The following is a 26,937-nucleotide window of genomic DNA, read 5'->3' on the forward strand; positions in this document are numbered from 1 at the left end:
TCAATGTGTCTATCCTGATCAACATATTTCAGACTGCAACCCTCCTCTCTTCCTTCACAACATGCCTTTCTATTAATCAGTCAATGAATTGGAAAAAATTTGTTTGCTTAATATCTGAAAGTAGCACTCAAACACAAGTAATTTAAAATGTCTATGTAATTTTTAAATGTCTATATAATATATAAAATTGTAATAATTTTAACTTATATTTGCCTAAGATATTTAATATCTGAAGTAGCACTCAAACACAAGTAATTTAAAATGTCTATATATTTAATGTTATTTCAACTTAAATGTCTATTGTTCCATTACTACTTTGTTAAATCAGAACTATTACCCATTTTCTGAAAATATAAATAAGAATATATATGTAATTATTCACTAGATTGTCCTCAAGATTCCCCACACTTACTGAGGATTAGGTTACAAAGCAGTAAATTTTAAAATTAGGTGAAATTTGGGGAGAGGGTGAAATTTTGAGTAGTGAACTTACCTAACTGTGCATTTGAAATATCTTCAGTTTATAGTAATATAACTTAATACAGCTATCTAAAAAATACATGGTAGTTAAGACAGTGTAGTTTAAAAAAATCATCTTAAGATATAGACTCTTGTACTTTTTCCCACAATAACATGAAATAATACTAAATCTTCCATCTTTATACAACTGCAGACTTGACAACAGTACTATTATATTTCTTACTTTGTATTAATAAAGAGTTCATTTGACTCAGATGATGAACGACTTTATTAGTGACATTTTCTACTAAAATAAATGAAACTTACTGGACTCCAGCTGTGTGTGTGTGCTGTCAGGTATTCTAGGTATATCTCTGAAACGACAGAAAAAGAAAAAAAAAACAAGAAATTGTTTAAAAAGTACTAGGAACTACTATTATGACAATTATCAATCTATATTATAACAGGACAATGCAAAATGAACAAAACTGTGTATGAGAGAAGCATTATATAAATAAGGAGAAAAAAGTCGTAGCACTCGTAGAACACAAAGTTCTCAGGGCTGACTTCTACTACTTAAAAAAATGAAAAATTACATGCATTTGGAGCAGATTTAGGAAAATATATAATTCATTTCCTATGTGTTTTACTATACAATTTTCCATTCAAAAAATTTCTATACTCAAAACAAGGTAAGTTTTAGAAATATATTTTAATTATACTCTACTCTTTACATTGTACCTGCTGTTGTTCAAATCATAACATTGAAATTCAAATAAAAATATCACCAAAATGAAAATTAAAATATTTGGATTGTGACTGAAATTTTTTTAAACATAATAATTCTACTAAGAAAAAAGTAAACATGTTTTTATTGGACTTAACATAATTGCTCTGTATTGCATTTACACCTAAAGTATGTACATTTTTGTTTGAGGTTTGCCAAGGAGAAGGCAATGGCACCCCGCTCCAGTACTCCTGCCTGGAAAATCCCATGGACGGAGGAGCCTGGTAGGCTGCAGTCCATGGGGTCGCTAAGAGTCGGACACAACTGCGCGACTTCACTTTCACTTTTCACTTTCATGCATTGGAGAAGGAAATGGCAACCCACTACAGTGTTCTTGCCTGGACAATCACAGGGATGGGTGGGCTGCCGTCTCTGGGGTCGCACAGAGTCAGACACGACTGAAGCAACTTAGCAGCAGCAGCAGCAGCAGCAAGGATGATATACATTAATGGCTAAGCTCATTCAAAAAGTTGCATCAATAATACTTAAATATTAAAAAAAAAATGTGATTGGAGAATTCCTTAATACCAAGAAACAGATTTGATTAATACCTTAAGGTAATAGTTTAACCATATAGCAAAACTATGAAAAGACAAAATAAAAAATAGATACAATTTCATGTGGTAGATTCATTACTTTTGAAAGGAACATTTCAAAAATTAAGTTACCAATTGAAGTAATTTCCTTCATGAAAATTTCCTTCATGAAGCAATTTCATCATGAAAAACTCATATAAATGACTTAAAACTAGGCATTAGTATTCTATAAGAAGGAAAAATTTCCAGTTTCTACCCTGGAATACTTTTACACCAGACATGCATTTAATAATTCACTGCCAGTTTATATATTTTTCTATTGCTTTTTTAAGTTATAGGTTTCTCTTTTACATTGGCTTAGAACACAAGCTTCTGTAAAGGAAATACTCCTGTGGTATTTCATGAGTATTTTTAACATAATTAAAAAGTAAACATAATTATTCACTAGATTAAAAAGGATTATATTTAAAATAATAATAAAAATAATAAAATGGTTAATAATAATAAAATAATTATTTAAAAGCATTATATTTATTGCCAATTTAAAAAAAGTCAAAGAGTAATTGATGTTTGCTTACTTTTTATCTGTTAACTTAAAGATGTTCATTTTTCCTTAAGTGGTTGCCTCCATCTAGAAACAGTGTGCCCTTAACCTATCTCTTATTTTTACATTAAATCTCCATTTTGGAAAAAACATAAAATGCATAGAATATAGCTGATTCTTGTGCAATGTACAGAACCACAGATTATGAAACTTCTTTTGAGAATAACTGTTACTATAGTCCCCTTCTGCTAATCCTTTAGCTATCTACTGAGTTACTAAGATAATAAAAATTATCTTAAATATTTAAAAAAAAATACAGTCCATGGAATTCTCTAGGCTAGAATACTGGAATGAGTAGTCTTTCCCTTCTCCGGGATCTTCCCAACCTAGGAATTGAACCCAGGTCTCCCACAGTGCAGGCAGATTTTTTTTACCAGCTGAGCAAGAAGGGAAGCCCAAGAATACTGGCGTGGGTAGCCTATCCCCTCTCCAGGGGATCGTCCCAACCCAGGAATCGAACTGGCGTCTCCTACATTGCAGGCGGATTCTTTACCAACTGAGCTATCAGGGAAGCCCTAAGAAAAATTATAAACACCTAAATTTTCTTCCTTTGTAATTAACTATATATTCTAGCATGATCAGATAAAAAGATGTCATTTTTGATAAGGTGTTTTTAGTAAAGGAGAAAAAAGCACTGTCCTCAAAAAATTTAGTTTTATAAAGTAATCATATATTATTGAATTGCATATTACAAATTGTTTAATAGTAGTCAATTTTATGACTTCCCAGTTGGTGCAGTAGTAAAGAATTCACCTGCCAGCAGAGGAGATAGGAGTTTGATCTCTGGGTAGAGAAGATACCCTAGAGGAGGAAATGGCAACCTACTCTAGTATTCTTGCCTGGAAACTCCCATGGACAGAGGAGCCTGGTCAGCTACAGTTCTTAGGGGTCACAAGAGTCAGACACAACTGAATGACTGAGCATGCACACACAGTCAAATTTACACATGTGTAAAGTGTTCAGCAAGGAGATGCAACCAGTCCATTCTAAAGGAGATCAGTCCTGGGTGTTCTTTGGAAGGAATGATGCTAAAGCTGAAACTCCAGTACTTTGGCCACCTCATGCGAAGAGCTGACTCATTGGAAAAGACTCTGATGCTGGGAGGGATTGGGGACAGGAGGAAAAGGGAACGACAGAGGATGAGATGGCTGGATGGCATCACCGACTTGATGGACATGGGTTTGGGTGAACTCTGGGAGTTGGTGATGGACAGGGAGGCCTGGCGTGCTGCGATTCACGAGGTCGCAAAGAGTCAGACACGACTGAGCGACTGAACGGAACTGAACTGAACTGAAAGTATTCAGATTAACTCACCCAATAGGCCTTGAAACAACAAGCTCCACCTGTGGTTCAGGTTTGGATTCCAGGATGATGTTATATACTTCTTCAAATGTGGCTCCTTGTAATAGTCTTCCATTCCACTCTAGTACTTCATCACCTGTGGTGTGTGTCAGCAATGATAATCTTAGAAAGAAAACCTAACTTCACAAAATGCACTCGAAACAAATGCAATCTCAAACTGCAATCAATTTTGTAGAACACAAGCACCGTTATGGAATAAGAAACATACTGAGAACAGCTCCAATGGCATAAAATATGATGACTGGGATGATTAGTAAATTTCACACAAAAGGACAAGGAAAGGCCAGAGGAAAAAATAACGTAAAAGTCATCTCTGTGATTTCTGGAATTGTTTTCAATAGTGTCCTGTCCCTGAATAGTTGTTAGTTGTTCCTGCAAGGGGAAGCAAGTTGGGAACAACCTACGTCTCCAACTTGGTGACATCACTCTTGTCTGTGATTTCTTAATAGAAATTACAATTCTAGAAACTATCATGATCCGTTGCCTCTTTGAAAAATGTATAACTCTGTATTCTATGATTCTCAATATATATGTAGTTGAGCACTTGTCTAATCTCTTTTATGAAAAGTTTAACACTGACCATTCACTGATCCTCTCCAAGGCATTCAAGGATCTCTTCAATAGTAACCATTATCATAGACATAAGGAGTGACACATTTCAGGAAAAACATATTTATCCATGAAATTTGCTTTCTAAACTATACTGGAAGTGCTTCAAAAGAAATAAGGCTTATGGGAAACAAATTATGCTAATCTGAGATACAGACTAGGAATATCCATCAACAAAAAAATAAGATCAGTAAATATAAAAATCTTTTATCTACTGTGACTCAAGAACTAATAGTTACAACTTTGCATTGATGAATAAAAATTAATATATAAGTTAAATGAACTTTTGGTTACAAGTGAAGTCACTTCCAAATGAGACAACTTTTTCATAACAAAGGTCTGTCTAGTCAAGGCTATGGTTTTTCCAGTAGTCATGTATGGATGTGAGAGTTGGACTGTGAAGAAAGCTGAGCACCAAAGAATTGATGCTTTTGAACTGTTTGTGTTGGAAAAGACTGTTGAGAGTCCCTTGGACTGCAAGGAGATCCAACCAGTCCATTCTAAAGGAGATCAGTCCTAGGTGTTCTTTGGAAGGAATGATGCTAAAGCTGAAACTCCAGTACTTTGGCCACCTCATGCGAAGAGTTGACTCATTGGAAAAGACTCTGATGCTGGCAGGGATTGGGGGCAGGAGGAGAAGGGGACGACGGAGGATGAGATGGCTGGATGGCATCACTGACTCGATGGATGTGAGTCTGAGTAAACTCCAGGAGCTGGTGATGGACAGGGAGGCCTGGCGTGCTGCGATTCATGGGGTTGCAGAGAGTTGGACACGACTGAGCGACTGAACTGAACCGAACTGAAGTTTAACAGTTTAAGTGTAAATAACCAAAAATTGAAACCTACCTGGTCTAAGATGTCCTACAGTATCAGCTAAACTTCCTCTTTTAACTTTGGTTATAAATGCACAGAGCCGACCTGATTCAGTCATCTTTCCTCCTACAACCTGTTTAAAAGAAGAAAATGTTAAAACAGGCATATTGTTCAATTGAACACAGTTGAAGATTCAAGTAAAAAATAACTAGATAATTTGCAAGTTTTGAAACTATAATTTAAAATGTTAAAATAATTTTAAAATAATATAGTGTTATTATTAGGAACTGTGTATATGTCAAGGGCAGACTCTTTACATACTCCAAATATTTTACAATTTAAGCAATTATTTGTTGAAAATGTTGCATACCTTAGAAACAATTTATAATTTCTGCCTTTATTACAGAATTCTTACTTTTGCCATTTCTAAAAATATGTTACTACACAATACTACATAATTACATATAATTACATTAACATTTCTAACTACAAATTTCTAGTTATAGATGTCAAGTATCATACTACATATTTTGTTACTTTTACTATAATTATGGTATCTTCTAAAAATTTTATTAGTTGGTAATCTTTGGGGCACATTGATAACATGCATGATGATGATGGATTTTTCCTGAGAAAATTACAAAATTTACTTAATCTCATCCAAATTAATGTAAACTTTAGACCATCTGCCTCCCAATTTTTCTGTTTCTATTAACACATGTTTCAGAAAAAGAAAAAAAACAAAGGTTATCATTAATGCAGTGGAATCATATGTGAATCTATAAGACTAGTCTCCTAAATTAATGCTTTGATTCTCAGAACTGCCAATCAATCAATATATCAACTTTGTAGCAAGTTATGCAAAAACTAGTAACTAATATCATTGACTAGATTTTTTTCCCTCTTCTCAATTGACTGAATGACACAGAATTTAAAAATTATTGATTTATCTTACTCCATTTATTTATTCCCCAATTGCAGTGAATAACACTCAGCGGCAGTTCAGTTAACATTAACTAATTATTCAAATGTTTGGTTATGAAAATTACATGTATAGATAATATGGGCTGAAATCCCTATGTTAAGATATTAAAACTTTCTTGACTTAATAAATTTTAATAATAATTATACTGACTATAATTATTATTATTGAAATCTCAGAGTGCCAGGCACAATACTAAATGTTTGTATATTGCTTTATTTAATCTTACTAGATAATAATTCTCAGTATTATTATCTCCGCTGTACAGATGAAGGATCTGAGGCTAAGAGAAGTTTAGTTGCCTAATGTCACATAGCTAGTAAGTACTATAAATAGAAGTCAAGCCAAGGCATCCCGACCTCTATACTATACTGCAGTTCCAACTCTACACTGGGCAGATCTGGATTTAATTCTCACCTTCATCACCATCTTTGAGACTATGAGCAAGTTACAAGACCTTGCTAAGCTTATTTCTTATCTGAGAGTCAGTAAAATGATAAAGTGTTCAGATGAGTACCAGCCACACGGCAACCACCCAATAAATGATGCACAATTTTATTTACAATCAAAATTTTCAAATATCTCTTCCTGGATTCTATACAACTACTTCTGTAGCAATGATTCAATTCTAAAACTCTCTTCGCATTTCAGTTTTTAATTCACTTTACGGATACACAAAAAACCAACAGAGCCTTCTTTGGTGTACTTAAATAATTGTCTGGTATTTTACAGTAAAATACAAATCAGCATTTACATTAAATCTCCTAACATAAGTATTTCTGAGTTTTTAGACTTCAAACGTTATTCTCTTTCTCTCTCTCTCTCTCACACACACACAAAAAAAACACATACATATTTTGCTACGCTAATACAAATTATATTCCTATGTAATACACGTTATATTTCCCACATTTGCACATTTAATAATTGAACAAAGCTATCATTTTAATAGAATATAAACACATACATAGACTTGAAGGACAACTACAGGTAAAATAAGCTTGAGCACTGTATTTAGAATTCAAGTATATAATTCAAGTTCTATTTTCCAAAATTAAATAAATATGTATTATTGTAAAATAATGGCAACTTCTTAAATAACACTTGGAAATGAAAAGTTTTCGAAAAATGAGTGCAAATATTTAGGAATTCTTGAAAATGGAAAAAAAAACACTAAGTTGGTATAGAGTTATTATATCTTTTGCTTTTCTGATAAATCTATAAGGAATATAGAGCATCTCACATATTTCATCACATACCTTCAAGCCAAGCATTGCTCCTGAATCTCGAGGTACACTTCCATCTTTTAAACGCTTATTTAATAAAATGCGACCAATTAAACGATCTCCATCTTTAGATGGCTGCCACGTCACAGGGTGCTGATATATTGCATCAATAAACACAAAAATTAATGTTCTTTTATGACAAATGACCCTTTATTGTACAATCTAGCCAAACTTGCAATTTCCAAAGTGTTATGATTACACAAATCAGCTTTCAGTCAAAATATTGATCAAAAATTTAATAAGATGATAAGATTATGCTTATAATCTTATTTTAATATCCAAGTTTTTTTAAAAAATCAGTTACTTCAAATTCTAACATGCTCTAACACAACACTGAAGTTATATAGTTCTAAAAAAACTGATAAACCTTAAAAATATATGCAGACTCTAGTTTAATTATCTACATACTAAAGATTAAAAAACCATAGGCAGAAAAGAGACTCTAATTCTATGCAATTGGATTCATTTAAAAATGAGAATTTAATCTTCAAACACTTCTGGAAGACTTTGAAAGACTTTATTACAGTAAAAGTTAAAAGGTCAAGCTAAATTAAAATAGAAAACTGAAGAGGGTTTTCTTGAAATAGGTTTATAGATAAAAATTATTAAAAATACACAGGGCTAGGTAACTTTCCAAATGAATGTACATGGGAGAAACAGGTCCAATTCAAACATGAGGATAGATTACATTGCTCATTTTTTGGAGATTTCTTGACTCTTTCAGGTTTCTGAACTATTTGCTAATTCAATGGTACTGTTAAACACTGTTCAACAACCTTGAAAATATTAGTTTTTCTCAAGCCTTTTCTAAATCATGACACAATTCCATTATATGTTATATGTCAAATAACAAAGTAAATGATTTGTGTAATCACAGTTCCACAGTTATCTAAAAGTTAACATGCACATCTTCATGCAAAATTTAGCAGGCAAAAGACAAGTTCCAGTAAATCACATCTATATGATAAAAAGATTTCAAAAGTTTCACTATACTAAAAGCAAACAATAAATACCAAAGCAGATGGCAATGGCTCTAATACTAATTGACACTACATTAAAATGCTATGACAATAAAACAAAAGAGCAAAATGACAGTGAAAGGGAAAAAAGAAAAACAACTTTTTCTGTGCAAACAGACCCAATTATCTCCCTTTTACCTGGGATTCAAACTGTTAATAATTTAATTTTCATCCCAAGGAAAATATATGCAAGCAGTCAAATAAGCCAATCCAAAAAAAAATTCTTTATATTTGTGGTTTATAATAACATTACCAAGTTCTTTCAAGCGACCATAAACAAAACATTCTATTGTTCCTAATTTTTATTTTCATTTACTTATTTTTTGGTATGCCGTCAAACAACAAAAACAGCAAAGCAAGCAAGAAGTACTTTGGTTGATCGATTTGTTTTGGTTTTGTTTTTCTTTTCTGCACCTTAAGAAATGCTATATTGACCCCTGAAATGCCCTGTCCTTTTATTATGTTCTGTTTGAATGAGTGACAGAGAGCAAACGAAGACCAAATGAGCAGGTTAAAAGGCAGGCTCCACAATCTCAGTACCTTATCACTATGGCTATGCTCCTCATTAAGGGTTGTGCTACTACACGTATCTACCCCAGAGTCCTTAATCTGAGGCTCAGACCATTCCAAATCCTCTTCCAAAGAGTGGCCTCCAAAGTACATCATTTTCTTTTGTCTCTCAGACCTGGTGTTAGAGTCCGACAAAACTGCCTGCTCACTAGTTTTTCTTTTTCCCTTTTGACTGTCCCCTACAGGTGTGGGATAAAAAAAAAAAAAAAAGATACAAAAAGAAAACATGCAAAGGTATAAATCCAAAAGGAAAAGTGAAATGATAACAGAAATTAGATAGTAAGGCCCCACATGTCTCACCAAAGACATTGGGGATGCCTCACTGCTATGCCAAGACGTATGGTCCAACCAGTTGTGATCCACGTCTCCTGTGAGAGTCAGACAGACAAAAGAGGGAAGTAAAGGAGACGGCGAAAGAAAGGGCAGACAAAGACATAATCAACATTTTAAACTGTGTGATCCCCTCTAGTTTGAAGTACTTTATCTGTAAGCACTCACTATATATACCAAGAGAAAGCTAAGATTTCAAGTGAGTAAACTTATAGAATGCAGAATACTTATGTACTCTAGACAAATCCTACAGAACAAAACTGCTGAAAGAAGAGAAACAGCTACTAATAAACAAGAATATAAAGGAAAAAAATTATATATTCTGAAAAAAAGAAAAAGACTTTCAGCAATGTCTGTTACTCATGCTATTTTTTTGATGCTGGCCTACAGACATGAGTTTGTCCTCCAAAGATTAAGATGCATTTTAAAAATTAAACAGTGGATTGCTAATAACCACTATAATGAAAAATTAAGTAATTAAATGTTTCTGGAATATAGTATGATATTCTTTAATGCTGAAACCTCCTAAAAATTTTGATTAAAAAAAAGAATTGGTTACACAAAAGATTAAATCTATATGAAAATGACAAAAGAGGTTCACTCAACTTCTGTTAGTAAATATAAACTTCCCTTAAATATCATGAATTACTTGATATTATTTTGAAGCAATTTTTCAAGTTTTTTTTTCAGAAATCGCATTCGTCTAAAAATAAATTTTCTACTCAAATAATTTTTCAGATAATTTATGTAATTGGCAACTCACAATAAATATCCATTTCTCAAACTTATGTGCTCCTTATTTGTCTTACCTTTGGAAAAGAACTTTTTCATCTATATGTGCACATCTTGTTAAGCTCTATTCATATTTTCATTTATTTAAAAATATTTACTAAACACCTTCATATTGCTGTGCATTGTGCTAAACCTTAAGGTAAGGGGTAAAACAATGAGACATTCAGCAGAATGGAGATAAACATAAATAAATCATCAGTGTCATATAGGATGTGCAAAACACTGTAAGAGTATAATAACAGTTAATTTAGATTTTGGGGTCAGCAAACACCTCTAAAGAAGTGATGTTTGAGAACAGAAATATGCGATCTATAAAGGACAGATAAAGATACAGGCAGATGGAAAGCAGAGGAAAGCATTCCAGGAAGAAGTAACAAGATGGCACTGCACAAAACACCAATGGAACACCAGTGTGTCTGAACCAAAAAGAATGAGGGCAAATGCGGTGCTGAGACTGCAGAGGCAACACAAATCAGCTTAGAGAGCCCTTCTCACACCACATTAAAGATTATGAATTTCAGTCACTGAAGGATTTTAAGCAAGATGGTGACATGATCTGATTTACATTTTAAAAAGATGAATCTAAGTACTAAAGAGAGATTGGGTTGGAAGACACCATGAGTTAAAAGACAGTTGTAATAACTCACAACAGGCGATTACGACTTGAACATAGGTGATGGTATCAGACATGGTAAGTAAAGAGGAAACTGAGAGATGCTTTAGGGGTATAAATGAGAGTGTTAAGCAACACAAGCATCAAGGATAACCCTCAGGTTTCTGACATTAATAACTAAATGGAAGTAAAGACCATTTATGAGAAGGAGAAGCATTTTTTAGTGAAGGGAGAGAAAAGAGTTATTTTATTTCATGGAATCTGTAAGATTCAAACACATTAAAATGATAAAATATGCATCTTAGGTATTATTCCAAACACCTATAAGTTATTCAGGAACTCAGTTAAATTACAATAAAGCTTAAAGGGAAAATCTGAGCTGGAGACATAAATTGGGAATTATTAGATCATTTGATCTAGGAATAACTAGATCATTTAGGAAGAGAGGGTAAAATAAGATATGAAGAGGACCCAGAATGAATTCTAATAGAGTTTGATTCGAGATAAAGGAATGAGAGAGACTGAGAAAGACCATGCAAAGATAGAAAAAAGGAGGGAGGCAGAGACAGAGGTCTCCAGACCAAATAAAAACTGAGTTTCTTAAACAGGAGGAGAAAACAGCAATAAAATGATTTCTACATGTCAGGTAAGATAAGGAACTGAAAATTATGCATTTGATTTGGCAACATTAATACCAGGAAGGATGTTAGAAAAAGCACTCTGGATAGAAGGATGAAATTGAAACCAAACTGAAGTAACTGAAGAATCAAAGAAAGATGAAGTAGAAAAATTCTGTGTAGATGACTGGTTCACAAAATCCTTAAAATAACATAATCAACATTGCCCAGGGACTTGTTAAAAATGCAAATTCTTGGGTACCACCTAGATTTAATCAGAAATTCTGTAGGTGTTTTAATAAGAAATTCTGTAGCCTTTGTTTTAACAGTCCACCAGGTGATTATGATCTCACTGTTGGAGAACAACAGGAGACAATTTTTTTGAGAAGTTTATTTGTAAAGAATGATAAAGCTGTACTTTCTAACATGCCCAAAGTTCCACTGGTACAGAAAAAGAACCCATTCTTCAACCTGTAAACTAGAGAAGTGCTTCCCAATCTTTTTCATGGCACAAATAGACAAAGAGTTTACAGCTACCCAAAACCCTGAGCATATCTGAATCTCAGAAAACTTATAACTCTTTCAAAATACATTATTGTTCCACAATAAAGCGCTGATAAATCTCTGAATTGGAATAAAGATGGACATCATAAATAATCATTTTTGACCGCTTTATGTGAAGATGTGAGAATTCAGCTTGCAGTCTCACTTCTTCCCCTGTGCCTGCAAACTACCGAAACTGCAGAAATAGTTTTTCCAAGAAATCAGCCATGTAACCATTTGAAGCTAAACTGAAAATATGTGACTAAAAAAAAAAAACCAAAATTGTCACAAATGGTAAGCCATCAGTAAACATTTCTTACATGAGTAAATATTGGTGTTACTTTAAGAATTAAATAAGGTTATCAGTGCAAAACATATAGAAAATAATCCTCAGGACTGCTAGCATTTAGATAATAATACTTATCACTTACTATTCTTATTTTATTTAGCTTCAAAGGGCACAACTAAGATAATAAAATGTCCTTCCTTTAGTAGCAGTACAAAAATGTACTGTTTAACTTTCTAGCTCTAGAACAAGACATGGAAGACAAGAGGACCAAGTGGAAATTTTAGAATGTTTTGAAAAATGACTGAAATTTAAAAATCAAACGGATGGATTCAACAGCAGAATGGAAAGGACAGAGGAACAACAGTGAACTTAAGCCTCCAAACAAGAAATATGCAAAGAAATTTGTGCAGAGATACATCATAAACAAACTAGAAATTAAAAACAAACTGTTTTGGTTTTTTTTTTTTTTTTGGAAACCAGCAAGAAAGAAACACCACCTTATATAAAGGGGAAAAACAATTCCAAAGACAGTGATAAATTTTCTCATCAGAAACCTTGAAAGCCAGAAAGAAATGCCACAGCGTTTTTCAATTGTTGAAATAAAAGAATTGTCAACTCTGAACACAAAACATGGTGAAAATATCTTTCAGAAATGAATGAGAAATAAAGACATCCTCAGACAAAAGAAAATGAAGAGAATGTGTCACCAGCAAACTTACCCTAAAAGAATGGCTAAAGGAAGCTGTGGAAACTAAAACAAAACAAAAAGAAGGAACCTGACAATATCAAGAAGGAATAAAAAACACGATAAGTAAAACTATGGGTAAATACAATAGGCTACCCTCCTCTTTAGTTTTCCAAATTATGTTGATGTTTGAAACAAGAAGTATATATCATCTGATATGCGTTTCAACACACATAGAAGAAATAGGTAAGATAATTACATTATAAGAAGGGAAAGGTAAAAGAAATTAAAGTATGTAGGGCTTCCACTTTTCTCTCTGACTAGTAAAATGTCAACAGCAGCAGGATGTAAGTTACACATATGTAATATGCAGATTCTTTACCAGCTGAGCCACCACGGAAGCCGCATAGTACCTACAGCAACAACTAAATAAAATTCTTTGCAAAGAAATACACTGAAAAACACTACAGATGAATTAAAATGCAATTTTTTAAAAAAGTTTAAATAACCTATAGATAGCAAGAAAAAGAAAATAAAAAACAGACAAAACAGAAAAAAAAAAAGGCAAACAAGAAAAATGCAGACCAATCCCCTCATGAATATAGATAAATCCTTAGCAGAATATTAGCAAATGTAATTCAGCAATATATATATATAAAAAAAAAAAAATATATATATATATAAACACTCTGAGCAAATGGGACTTTTTGCTGGCATGCAAGGCCGGGTGAATATTAAAAATCAGTTTGAGCTGTCATATAAGTTAAAAAAAAAAATCGTGATCCTATTAATTGATGAAGGAAAAAAAATCAGAATAAGAAAAACAGAAAACAAGAAATGAGGAGAACTTGCTCAAATAAATAAAGGACATCAACCAAAAACTTACAGCTAAAATCATATAGTACTCAAAGGCAAAAGGCAAAGTGCTTTATATGAAGAGAAATTTCATGAAAAAGAATATCTCTATTTGTAATAGTGAAAAAGTGGAAACAAGCAAAATGTCCTTTAATAGGCAAATGGCCATGTCAATGTATGGTGGAACCACTACAATATTGTGAAGTAATTAGCCTCCAGTTAAAATAAATAAATTTATATTTTAAAAAATAATTGTGGTATAACTATACCATGGAATTTTACTTAGTAATAAAGATGAAAAAACTATTGATACACACAACACAGATGCACCTCAAGAGCAATATGCTGAGTGAAAAACAATCACATACCACATGATTTCATTTATATAATATAAATAATAAAACTGGAGAATGAACTAGTGGTCAGCACAGGGTAGGGCTGGAGGGGGAGGGAGGAAGGTGTTACTGTAAAGGGGCAGCATGAGGAAGATCTCTCTGATGGTATAGTAGCTCTGTATCTTTATAACAGTAGTGCTTACATGAATCCACGTATGTGATAAGATGTCACAAGCCTATACAAACACATTGTTCCAACGTCACTTTCCTGCTTTTGATATTCTATGCACAGTATCATTATAGAAAATGTAACCTTTGGGGAAAACTAGGTAAAGGGCACATGGGATCTCTATGCACTACCTTTGCAACTTTCTGCATACCTATAATTATTTCAAAATTAAAAGTTAAAAATAATGTGTTGCTGCCTTCATAGGTATTGATAATTCCATCACCGGCAGAATTTAAAGAAAAGCTGGAGTACCACATGTCAGCATGATGTAGAAGAGGAATCAGGGCTTTAGAAAGTTACATTAAAAGAGCACTAGGACTTTCCCGGTGGTGCAGCGGATAAGAATTCACCCGCCAATGCAGGGAACACGGGCTCGATCCAGGAGGATTACACACGCCCCAGAGCCACAAGGCACAAGTGCCAGGACTGCTGGGCCTGCACTTCAGAGCCCACGGGCGGCAACTACTGAAGGCCACGCCCCCTAGAGCCAGCGCTCCGCAACGAGAGAAGCCACGCGATGAGCGGCCCGCACACAACAACTACAGCACCCCCCAGCGGCCTTAACTAGAGAAAGACCACGGGTAGCAACAAGGACCCAGTGCAATAAAAAAATAAATAAAAATTTAAAAAGAGAACTAAGTCTTACTGAACTGTAATATTCAATGATTCACAGTATATCATGAGAAACGCTGGGCTGGAAGAAGCACAAGCTGGAATCAAGATTGCCGGGAGAAACCAAATCATCCCCCCACCCCCCTCCCACAGAGTCCAAAAGACTGTTCTATACATTTGTGTCTCTTTTGCTGTCTCGCATACAGGGTTATCATTACCATCTTTCTAAATTCCATATATATGTGTTAGTATACTGTATTGGTGGTTTTCTTTCTGGCTTACGTCACTCTGTATAATCGGCTCCAGTTTCATCCACCTCATTAGAACTGATTGAAATGTATTCTTTTTAATGGCTGAGTAATACTCCATTGTGTATATGTACCACAGCTTTCTTATCCATTCATCTGCTAATGGACATCTAGGTTGCTTCCATGTCCTGGCTATTATAAACAGTGCTGCTATGAGCATCGGGGTACACGTGTCTCTTTCATTTCTGGTTTCCTCGGTGTGTATGCCCAGCAGTGGGATTGCTGGGTCATAAGGCAGTTCTATTTCCAGTTTTTTAAAGAATCTTCACACTGTTCTCCATAGTGGCTGTACTAGTTTGCATTCCCACCAACAGTGTAAGAGGGTTCTTTGGAAGGATTGATGCTAAAGCTGAAATTCCAATACTTTCGCCACCTCATGCAAAGAGTTGACTCAAATGACTCTGATGCTGGGGGCAGGAGGAGAAGGGGATGACAGAGGATGAGATGGCTGGCATCACCAACTCCATGGACATGAGTTTGGGTGAACTCCGGGTGATGGACAGGGAGGCCTGGCATGCTGCAATTCATGGGGTCGCAAAGAGTCAGACACGACTGAGCGACTGAACTGAACCGAAATATATTTAAATATAAAACCTGATGAAAACTAATCAAAAGATTCACATTGCATGTAAGATTTTCTCCTTCAAATATCTCTACTGCAAAACATAAACTAACCCAATAGTACATGTTTGTGTTGTGTGTGTTTGATGCACAGAGGAAAACAGTTCAGATATCCTATCTGTAATATTTTTCCTACAGTCATTAAATGAATACAAGAGTTTATAAACTGTTTTATGTCACAGTTTTTCATTTGCTTAAGTTAATAAATGTTTTCAATTAAATCACATACTATACAAAGGTAGTCTTCAACATCTTCATTTTAACTTAATCATGTTTATAAAATCACAGCATGTTGTAACATAAAGAGTTTTATAGCTGGAGCCACAAAACCTACATTAAACTATTGGCTCCACTCCTTATTAATTTTATGACTTGGGCAAGTCACACAATACATTAGGCCTCATTTACTCATTTGTATAAAAAGAGATTAATTGTGACATCTTACAGATTGTTGAGAGGCTTAAGTAAGATAATGACTGTGAAAATGCTTGGCAAATTATAGAGTCATCCCAGTGTTGATGATATCATAACCATCTTTATCATTATGAAAGTAAAATAACCATAACTTTCATTCTAAATAGAAAGGGAAATTTATCTATGGCCCTTTTATTTTTCCTCTCATTTTTCTTCTTGTTATTTTACTTTCTTCCTCAGCTTGTCAGGCTATCTGTGTTGGCATTTTCCAACAAGAAACACTGCTTCTGTAAATGTTAATAGGCTTGAGTGATATACAGGTCCTTTAGTCAAATAAGCTTAGAAAACTCTGGATCAAATGTAATTAAATAGATGTTTTGAGTGCAGAATTTTCCCTATAATAATGACAATATACTTCTTTACAAGAATTATGTTAACACACAGCTTCTGCAGACTTAATTGGAACACTAACTTTTCTCACAGGACAAGTGTTACAAGAACTATATTTTGATCCATAATGCTGAAACCATCCGGCAGGGTCATTTTTCCCAAGATAGCCATTAAAATTGGTAAGACTGAAGTTCTTCAAGTCAAGCAAAATTGTCCTTATTAAGGGAGACTAATAGCCCAAGTTATTACAAGGTTATATATATTACAAGGCCGTATATTTTCACCCTGTTTATTTAACTCATATGCAGAATATATCATATGAAATTTTGCTGGGCTGGATGAAGCACAAGCTGGAATCAAGGTTTCCAGGAGAAATATCAATAACCTCAGATATGCAGATAACACCACCCTTATGGCAGAAAGTGAAGAGGAACTAAAGAGCCTCTTGAAGAAGGTGAAATGGGAGAGTGAAAAAACTGGCTTAAAACTCAACATTCAAAAAACGAAGATAATGGCATCTGGTCCCATCACTTCATGGCAAATAGATGGGAAACAATGGAAACAATGAAAGACTTTACTTTCTCGGGCTCCAAAATCACTGAAGATGGTGACTGCAGCCACGAAATTAAAACGACACTTGCTCCTTGGAAGAAAAGCTTTGACAAACCTAGACAGCGTATTAAAAGTAAGAGACATACTTTGCTAACAAAGGTCCATCCAGTCAAAGCTATGGTTTTTCCAGTAGTCACGTTCGGGTTTGAGAGTTGGACCATAAAGGCTGATGTCGAAGAACGGATGCTTTTGAACTGTGGTGTTGGAGAAGACTCTCGAGAGTCCCTTGGACTGCAAGATCAAGCCTAAAGGAAATCAATCCTGAACATTCATTAGGACTGATGCTGAAGCTGAAGCTTGAAAATTTTGACCTCCTGATGCGAAGAACCAACTCATTAGAAAAGACCCTGATGCTGGGCAAGATTGAAGGCAGGAGGAGAAGGGGACGACAGAGGATGAAATGGTTGGATGGCATCACCGACTCAATGGACATGAGTTTGAGCAAGCTCTGGGAGATGGTGAAGCACAGGGAATCCTGGTGTGTCACAGTCCATGGGGTCACAAAGAGTCAGACAATGACTGAGCGACTGAACAACAATAGCCCAAGTTAAAAAAAAAAAAAAGTTATACACAGAGGATATTATTGAAGGCAATGGTTTTCATGCTGCATGGAGTTACCTCAGAGACAACTATGGGGTGAGTGTGGAGAACTGAGTCTAAGGTGGTGCCCATAACCCCCACCTCATGTCTTTGTACAGGATCTGTGACTTGCTCCTCATCAAGGTGGTGGAATGGCTAAGTGGTGGTATTTCACTCTTATGATATTAGTAAAATATCTGCCTAAAGAGTCAACTTGCTCTAAGACTCCCTTTGCCTATTCAGTGAAGTAAGCAGTCATGATGAAAAACCCACATGGCAAGGAATAGGAGGCAACCTTTAGTAACCACGGGCACCATCTGGGAACTTCAAGCGGCATCCAGTCACAAAGAAATGAATTTTGCCAATGAGTCTCATTGAATCTGAAGTTAGATTCTCCCCTCATCAAGCCTCTAGGAACACAGCCCAGCCAGCAACCTGATTGGAGCTTGAGACCCTAAGAAAAATACTTAGTGAAGCTATGCTGAGACCCCTGAACAACAGAAATTGTAAAGTGGTAAATATGAACTTGAAAGCCACTAATTTTCTGATAGAGTAAATTTTAAATTAGAATAATTTTAACTTGCATCTTATTAATGCAAATCTCATTTAATGTGTTAAATGAGAAGGAAAGGAGAGCAATATAGCTACCAAAAGAAAGCATTATGACCCGACCCAGGGATTGAACCCGGTTTGGTCTGCATTGTAGGTGGATTCTTTACCAGCTGAGCCACCAGGAAAGCCCATCATACATACACTGATGATCTCCAAATCAATGTACCCCAAATCTAACTCCAGATTAGAATATATACTAGGTTATCACCATCTCCATTAGATACATAATAGGAAAATCAAATTTAATATGTATGAAACTGGACAGCTGATCCTCCCTGCCCATCCCCCCAAAACTGTCTGCTGTAATTTCCTTATGTTAATTAATGGCAACTCTTTCCTTCAACTTACTTAGGCAAAGATCTCTGAAGTAATCGTAACTTACTCCTTTCTTACTGTCACACCCACCTGTAAACTACCAGAAAACTCTGGTGGCTGTACTTCCAAAATACATCCAAAATCTGACTACCTCTCTTCACTTCCACTACTACCACATTGGTATGAACAGCCATCACCTCTCATGAGCAATTGGATTAACCACCTACTGCTACTGCTAAGTCACTTCAGTCATGTCTGACTCTGTGCGACCCCACAGACGGCAGCCCACCAGGCTCCCCGGTCCCTGGGATTCTCCAGGCAAGAACACTGGAGTGGGTTGCACTTCCTTCTCCAATGCATGAAAGTGAAAAGTGAAAGCGAAGTCACTCAGTCGTATCCGACTCTTAGCAACCCCATGGACTACGGCCTACCAGGCTCCTCCGTCCATGGGATTTTCCAGGCAAGAGTACTGGAGTGGGGTGCCATTGCCTTCTCCGTAACCACCTAACTGGTCTCCTTAAATTCATCTTTGCTCTTCTCAACTCTGTTTCCAATACAGCATCAAGAGTAATCCTCAAAAGGTAAATCAGATCAAGTCATCTGGCTTCTCAGCTCAGTTAGAATGAAAGCCAAGGTTCTTGAAATGATATACAAAGCCCTACATGATCTGGCCTCTTACTATTTTCAACCTCAGGTAATCTGCCTATTTTTTTGTTTAACTGTTGTAGCCTCTGGCATATGTAGAAGTGCCCGGAGCATAAAAATCAGTTGAATAAATTAGTTGATGAACTGAAATATCAGGTCATCATTTTCACACTTCTTTATGCAGTAGAGTCTCTTTCTAACAGAACTGCCAAATACAAAAGTGACTAAGAGCATAATCTGGTGGAAACAAACTCAGAGATCCCAGATGCTCACCCATGTGCAAGTGCCCTCTGATCCTCTTTAGCAGTTCCAGAAACACTACCACACAAATCTGGTGCTCTATTTGGCATAGTTTTTAAAACACTGAGTCTATTTTCTTTATTTTTAAGAGGAAATAAAAGACCAGAAAATCAAATAACCTTTCTATGATTACAATGGGATCACTGGAAAAGCCTGGAAAAGAAATGGGTGTGTGTATTTTCAACTCATTGTTCCACTATACCACATTGCTTCTCTATTTAAAAAAAAAAAAGGATAATTAATAAATCCATCAACCACACTAGCTCTTGAAAGTCTTATGAATTTCTTAAGGGAAGGAAATGGCTTTTTTCATCTTTGCCCCCCTCCAGTGTCAAGTAATGTCTGCTGCTGCTGCTGCTAAGTCGCTTCAGTCGTGTCCGACTCTGTGCAACCCCACAGACGGCAGCCCACCAGGCTCCCCCGTCCCTGGGATTCTCCAGGCAAGAACATTGGAGTGGGTTGCCATTTCCTTCTCCAATGCATGAAAGTGAAAAGTGAAAGTGAAGTCACTCAGTTGTGTCCGACTCTAGCGACCCCATGGACTGCAGCCCACCAGGCTCCTCCATCCCTGGGAGTTTCTAGGCAAAAGTACTGGAGTGGGGTGCCATTGCCTTCTCCGTAAGTAATGTCTAGCAAATAGTAAGTGCTCCATAAAAACTGTTTTTACTGACATAATGGGTGAAGTCGAATGTGTAGAATGACCACCTGTCCCCATCCAATACCTTATTTGTTCTGCGGGAAAATTCTATTCAACTTTCAAAACTCAATGCACATAGCAACTCCTTTGTAAAGCCCTTCCTAATAAGTCAAGTTAGAATTATCTCTTCCTTCTCCAAATTATATCAATATCTCATATTTAATTATTTCATATATATCATACAATATTCCTCATTTGCTTACATGCTTATCTCTTGAGCAGAGTCCTACTGTATTATCTTATACATAGCACTTAGCACAGCAACAGGCACACAACAGGCATGAAATACATTTTTTTCATATTGAAGCGTATTTCATATGAAGAGTCCCTTGGACAGCAAGGAGATCATGGGGTCACAAAGAGTCCGACATGACCTCAGCGAATGAACAACAACAAAAACAACAATTTACTAAGCATACCTAAAAAGCATTATTATTTTATATATTTATAAATATTTGAATCAGATTTTAATCCATTATTATTATTAAAATTCTACATTAATTTTTTTTTACAAACTATTCCCCCAAACTTTTAATTTACCCTTTTTTCTTTCTAGTTCTACATGCATATGTCATTTTAACATAGCAGACATAACTTTCAATTCAGCTTCTGTTTACAGAAGTTTACATTATTGCCTGGATAGTATTCTTTGTTACCACAGTCTCCATAATTATCCAAATTTCAACTAGATTTCCGTGATATGGTACTTAAATTTAACAACCTGCTTCCCAGGGTGAAAACAAGACTTGTTTTGTAACGTCTGTCTATTTCCATAAACCAAATACTTTCACTTAAGCCAATTTTGACCTACCAATACTAAGTCATTGAATGTGGGAAGAGATGCAAACAATTGGCTTTCACAAGTTGGTACCAAACAACTCCAGCACTTTATTTCTGGACAGGTGGCTTTTTTTTTTTTTTTTTTCCAGTTTTGCACTATTATAACCCTTACAATAAATACTTTTGGCAGGCATAATTGGCTCTCTATCCAACAATCACTTTCTGTCCCCTTAGAACTGGGAACTTAAGCCAATCTTGATAATTTCAGCACTACTGTCAATGATTAACTGGGAACTGCGTGAGTAACAATTATGGCCCCAAAACATATGAAGTATACAGAGAAGGCTTCTAGAAAAATTTCCCTCAGTTTCCAAAGGTTATTTGAGTACAGGATGCTTAAAATTGTTATACCCCTCTCATAAAAACAAGGGGACAATACTCAGAACAAAATCTTATTGGATGTTTTTGAATATCATCCATATGAATCCCTCAGAACTGCACTCACTCCTCAAACTGCCCCAAGTGTTGCCTATTCAGTGCTCATGGCAGAGTCCTTTATGTAAGAAGTTATGGTCCCTCCCCAGGGGGCAGCTATGTGGAGCCCTCCTGGCTCCTGCCTCAACTAGGTCATCCTTACAGATCTACACCCGCTTCAAACTCCAGTGGGTTTGGAGAAGGTTTACCTGCTCAGAGTTTAATTTCTCTTCCATTATCTTCCTGCCCTTATATCCTCACAGGTATTGTTACTAATTTATCAAGTTCTAACAGTGGTACCGACTGCCAGTGCAGGAGACATGGGTTCAATCTGTGTGTTGGGAAGATTCCTTGAAGCAGGAAATGGTGTAGTATTCTTGCCTGGGAAATCCCACGGACAGAGGAACCTGGTGGGCTACAGCCCATGGGATCACAATGAGTCGGACACGACTTAGCAACCAAACAACAACGACAGTGGTCACTATAGCAGTCCCCAATGGACAGATCTGGCCTCTGGAAGAACTAAGATTCCTTGGCCTGTGGGATTAAGAACTGTCATTATAAGCCTACTGGAAGTCTCTGAAAACACCCTCCCTAACTGGTAAAGATTAAATAAAAAATAAGGGTGTAAGATGATTCACCCTTATTTTTTAACACATTAAGTTCCAATTTTATTTCATTTTGTATTTTATTAAAGTATAATTGACTTGCAATACTGTATGAATTTTAGGTGTACAACTTAGGGATTCAATATTTTTATACATTACAAAATGATCAACACAGTAAGTCTAGTTACCATCTGTTGCCATACAAAAAATTACAGCTTTTTTAACTTTATTCCACATAGCACTCTATGAAGAAGAAAATTATGTAGTTGAACCCTGCCTGAATTCCAGATTCACAAAATCATGAAAACGGGCAGGGAGGAACTTCTGGCTTAGTGGCTTGAAGTGTCAACTAGTTCCCTCACAAAAATTCAAGTAGAAGCCAGGATGAAATTGTCAAAAACAACAAATGCATGGCTATGGAAATCAAAGGCTCATTAAAAATTTGAAAAAAATACTACAGTTCCAGATAATAACAGAAGCCTTCTCGCCTAGGGCTGCCCCCACAGCCCCCTTCCGGTATAGTATATTTGCCCAGGTGGTCCAGTCGTAAAGAATCCGCAGGTCAATGCAGGAGACGCAAGAGACAGTGTTACGACCTCTGGGTCAGGAAGATCCACTGGCAACCCACTTCAGTATTTGTGCCTGGAGAATCCCATGGACAGAGGAGTCTGGAAGGCTACAGTCCATGGAGTCTCAGAGTCGAACCCAAATGAGCACGCATACACACAAAGGATCAGTAGCTTTAGCAGTGTAAGGCTGGCTGGGAAAGTCAGCAGCTTTGTTACCAGCAGCTCTGCACCTTGATTTGGGGTGGGATAAAAAGTCGTGGCTCTGTCTGCTAAAAGAAGTAAACCCAATAGGAAACAACAAGAGAACCAGCAGCTTTATTAGGTTAAGACTGCAGTCGTATATAAGGTGAATGGCAGATAGGGAGACCCTGGAAATAAGACAATCACAGAAAAAAGCTTGATAAAATTCACACATATCACACTGATAAGGAAATTATACCATGTTCTGGGTAGATCTGGAGAGATTCTAGTAGAAAGCAAAATTCAAGCAAGTGACTTGAAAACTGGCTGAACTCTGAATATGTCCCCATACACACACACACAGATTGATTAGCAGAGAGTGAAAGCCTTAAAAGCTGACTATATTGAGCAAAATTTCTGTTCAAATCTCTAGCTGACAATTAGACTATGCAGACACAGGAGTGACCAAAAAGAAGGTAAAACTATTATCACCAGAAAAAAATTCAATGACATACAAAGCACTCAAAGAGGGGGAGAGATTTTGTCAACCAGGAATTCTATATCCAAAGAAATTATTCTGCAAAAATAAAGGTGAAATTTTAAAAATTTCCCAGATTAAAACAAAAGCAAAATAGTCATATGCCTTTTATGCCACAGGATCCAAGTACCTAGCTTAGTGGCTGGAAGTGGTTCCTTAAATTTGCTGAATCAAGCAAATAAAAGATAATTTATGGAATTTAGAAAGAGGGTAACAATAACCCTGTGTACGAGACAGCAAAAGAGACACTGATGTATAGAACAGTCTTATGGACTCTGTGGGAGAGGGAGACGGTGGGAAGATTTGGGAGAATGGCATTGAAACATGTAAAATATCATGTATGAAACGAGATGCCAGTCCAGGTTCGATGCACGATACTGGATGCTTGGGGCTAGTGCACTGGGACGACTCAGAGGGAGGGTATGGGGAGGGAGGAGGGAGGAGGGTTCAGGATGGGGAACACAGGTATACCTGTGGTGGATTCATTTTGATATTTGGCAAAACTAATACAATTATGTAAAGTTTAAAAATAAAATAAAATTAAAATTTAAAAAAAAAAAAAAAAAAGATCTTCACAACCCAGATAATCACGATGGTGTGATCACTGACCTAGAGCCAGACATCCAGGAATGTGAAGTCAAGTGGGCCTTAGGAAGCATCATTATGAACAAAGCTAATGGAAGTGATGGAATTCCAGCGGAGCTATTTCAAATCCTAAAAGATGATGTTGTGAAAGTGCTGCACTCAATATGTCAGCAAATTTGGAAAACTCAGCAGTGGCCACAGGACTGGCAAAGGTCAGTTTTCATTCCAATCCCAAAGAAAGGCAATGCCAAAGAATGCTCAAACTACTGCACAATTGCACTCATTCCACACGCGAATAAAATAATGCTCAAAATTCTCCAAGCCAGGCTTCAGCAATACGTGAACTGTGAACTTCCAGATGTTCAAGCTGGTTTTTGAAAAGGCAGAGGAACCAGAGATCAAATTGGCAACATCTACTGGATCATGGAAAAAGCAAGAGAGTTCCAGAAAAACATCTATTTCTGCTTTATTGACTATGCCAAAGCCTTTGACTGTGTGGATCACAATAAACTGTGGAAAATTCTGAAAGAGATGGGAATACCAGACCACCTGATCTGCCTCTTGAGAAATCTGTATGCAGGTCAGGAAGTAAAAGTTAGAATGGACATGGAACAACAGACTGGTTCCAAATAGGAAAAGGAGTATGTCAAGGCTGTATACTGTCACCCTGCTTATTTAACTTATATGCAGAGTACATCATGAGAAACCCTGGGCTGGAAGAAGCACAAGCTGGAATCAAGATTGCCAGGAGAAATATCAAAAACCTCAGATATGCAAATAACACCACCCTTTTGGCAGAAAGTGAAGAGGAACTAAAGAGCCTCTTGATAAAAATGAAAGTGGAGAGTGAAAAAGTTGGCTTAAAGCTCAACATTCAGAAAACTAAGGTCATGGCATCTGGTCCCATCACTTCATGGCAAATAGATGGGGAAACAGTGGAAACAGTGGATGGTTTTATTTTGGGGGGCTCCAAAATCACTGCAGATGGTGATTGCAGCCATGAAATTAAAAGATGCTTACTCCTTGGAAGGAAAGTTGTGACCAACCTAGACAGCATATTAAGAAGCAGAGACATTACTTTGTCAATAAAGATCCATCCAGTCAAGGCTATGGTTTTTCCAGTAGTCATGTGTGGATGTTAGAGCTGGACTATAAAGAAAGCTGAGTGCCAAAGAACTTATGCTTTTGAACTGTGGTACTGGAGAAGACTCTGGAGAGTCCCTTGGACTGCAAGAAGATCCAACCAGTCCATCCTAAAGGAGATCAGTCCTGGGTGTTCATTGGAAGGACTGATGCTGAAGCTGAAACTCCAATACTTTGGTCACCTGATGCGAAGAACTGACTCATTGGAAAAGACCCTGATGCTGGGAAAGATTGAGGGCAGGAGGAGAAGAAGATGACAGAGGATGAGATAATTGGATGGCATCACCAACTCAATGGACATGAGTTTGAGTAAACTCCAGGAGTTGGTGATGTACAGGGAGGCCTGGCGTGCTGCGGTTCACAGGGTCGCTAAGAGTCGGACATGACTGAGTGACTGAACTGAACTGAACTGAACTGAATAACATTACTCCTTTGAGAAAATACATAAAGTTTACAATTAGAAACACTTATTTCCTGTTTCCTCAGTAAAATTTAGAGACTCAGGCCCCTTTCATTATCTCAAAGAATAAGATACAAGGCACAAATTTCAGGTCAAAACGTAGATATCCTTAATAAAAAAGCAAAGCGAAATGGTCCCAGGGAAATTACTTTTTTCTTTAAAAAACTCTCAACATATATAGAATAGGATATGCTGAAATAAAGTGGCTTTTACAATCATCTGTAAGAAACTCGACTGAACCGCTGACTCTTTCGACACTGTGTGCACATTCACACATGCACACACATACTTCTGAATATGTTTATTTTGTAAAATATAATCATATCTAAAATGCATTTGGTTTGAAGAGACTGAAATATATTCCATTCATATTCATTTATTCTAAACTTAGAGTTTTAGCAGCCTTGTATTCTCTGTTTTCTTTTTTTGATGCTTTTCATCTTACATATCATAACATACATATCACCGTATATATCACAACTTGTTCTTATCATTTTGGTCATTCATTAACGTTCACAATTTTCATACATCTTACGATTTAATTCAACAATCTATTCCATGAATTAATTAAGATAAATATATATTTCAAGATTTGAACAAAAGATAAGTATCAGGAGCATCTTAGATTCCTATGTAATGAAACTTTTCCTTATATTTCATTAGATCCTCTGCTGAAAAAAACAACAGTCTTGTACTCTAGGATTCCATGCTGATTGTGTCAGGCTCACTTTATTTGCTCCTGAAAGAGATCTTAATCACACTAAGCTTTACAAAAAGAGACAGAGAATCAGTACAAGGAAGAATGGGGTTAAGAATGGCAATAATTTGAGCTGTCATTTTGCTCTGAAACACAGCTACCCATATCCCAAATAATTTCTCAAGAAGCCCTTCTTATAGATAAATCCTCCAAAGGAAAACAGACAGCTTCAAGCACACACTAACAAAAACAGAAGCCAATCCAATGTACAATTTTCTTAGATGAGTCAGTTAGCATAAATGCAGTCATTTGGATCACAAGTTCTTACTCCTGTTCCACAAAGCTGCAATTCTAGGGTGATAAAACAACGCTTTCATAGTTCATGTTTCATACTCTAATACTCTAAATCATTGCTATTTAATATATTTTGGTTTAATGATATAAAGAATGAATGAATGAATCTACTGTATACTTCTTAAAATA

The 26,937-nt window shown here is 36.0% G+C and overlaps 1 protein-coding gene across 29 annotated transcripts in view; it reads right to left on the bottom strand.

The window, feature by feature from the left end:
• Positions 1-26,937, bottom strand: part of RIMS2 (regulating synaptic membrane exocytosis 2) — a 609,863-nt gene that overhangs the window by 286,602 nt on the left and 296,324 nt on the right. For 18 of the 29 annotated variants that reach the window (XM_070802809.1, XM_070802806.1, XM_070802821.1 and 15 more), the window contains 5 exons: positions 9,328-9,395; positions 7,412-7,531; positions 5,204-5,303; positions 3,701-3,824; positions 787-833 (listed from right to left, as the gene is read on the bottom strand). In XM_070802809.1, the coding sequence (XP_070658910.1) occupies positions 787-833; positions 3,701-3,824; positions 5,204-5,303; positions 7,412-7,531; positions 9,328-9,395 (459 nt within the window). Of the gene's footprint in view, positions 1-786; positions 834-3,700; positions 3,825-5,203; positions 5,304-7,411; positions 7,532-8,997; positions 9,207-9,327; positions 9,396-26,937 lie in introns of all 29 variants that reach the window. The other 11 variants (XM_070802800.1, XM_070802803.1, XM_070802799.1 and 8 more) reach the window with 1 other exon arrangement.

The sequence above is a fragment of the Bos indicus genome, chromosome 14 (genome assembly GCF_029378745.1).
Source record: "Bos indicus isolate NIAB-ARS_2022 breed Sahiwal x Tharparkar chromosome 14, NIAB-ARS_B.indTharparkar_mat_pri_1.0, whole genome shotgun sequence".
Taxonomy (NCBI): domain Eukaryota; kingdom Metazoa; phylum Chordata; class Mammalia; order Artiodactyla; family Bovidae; genus Bos; species Bos indicus.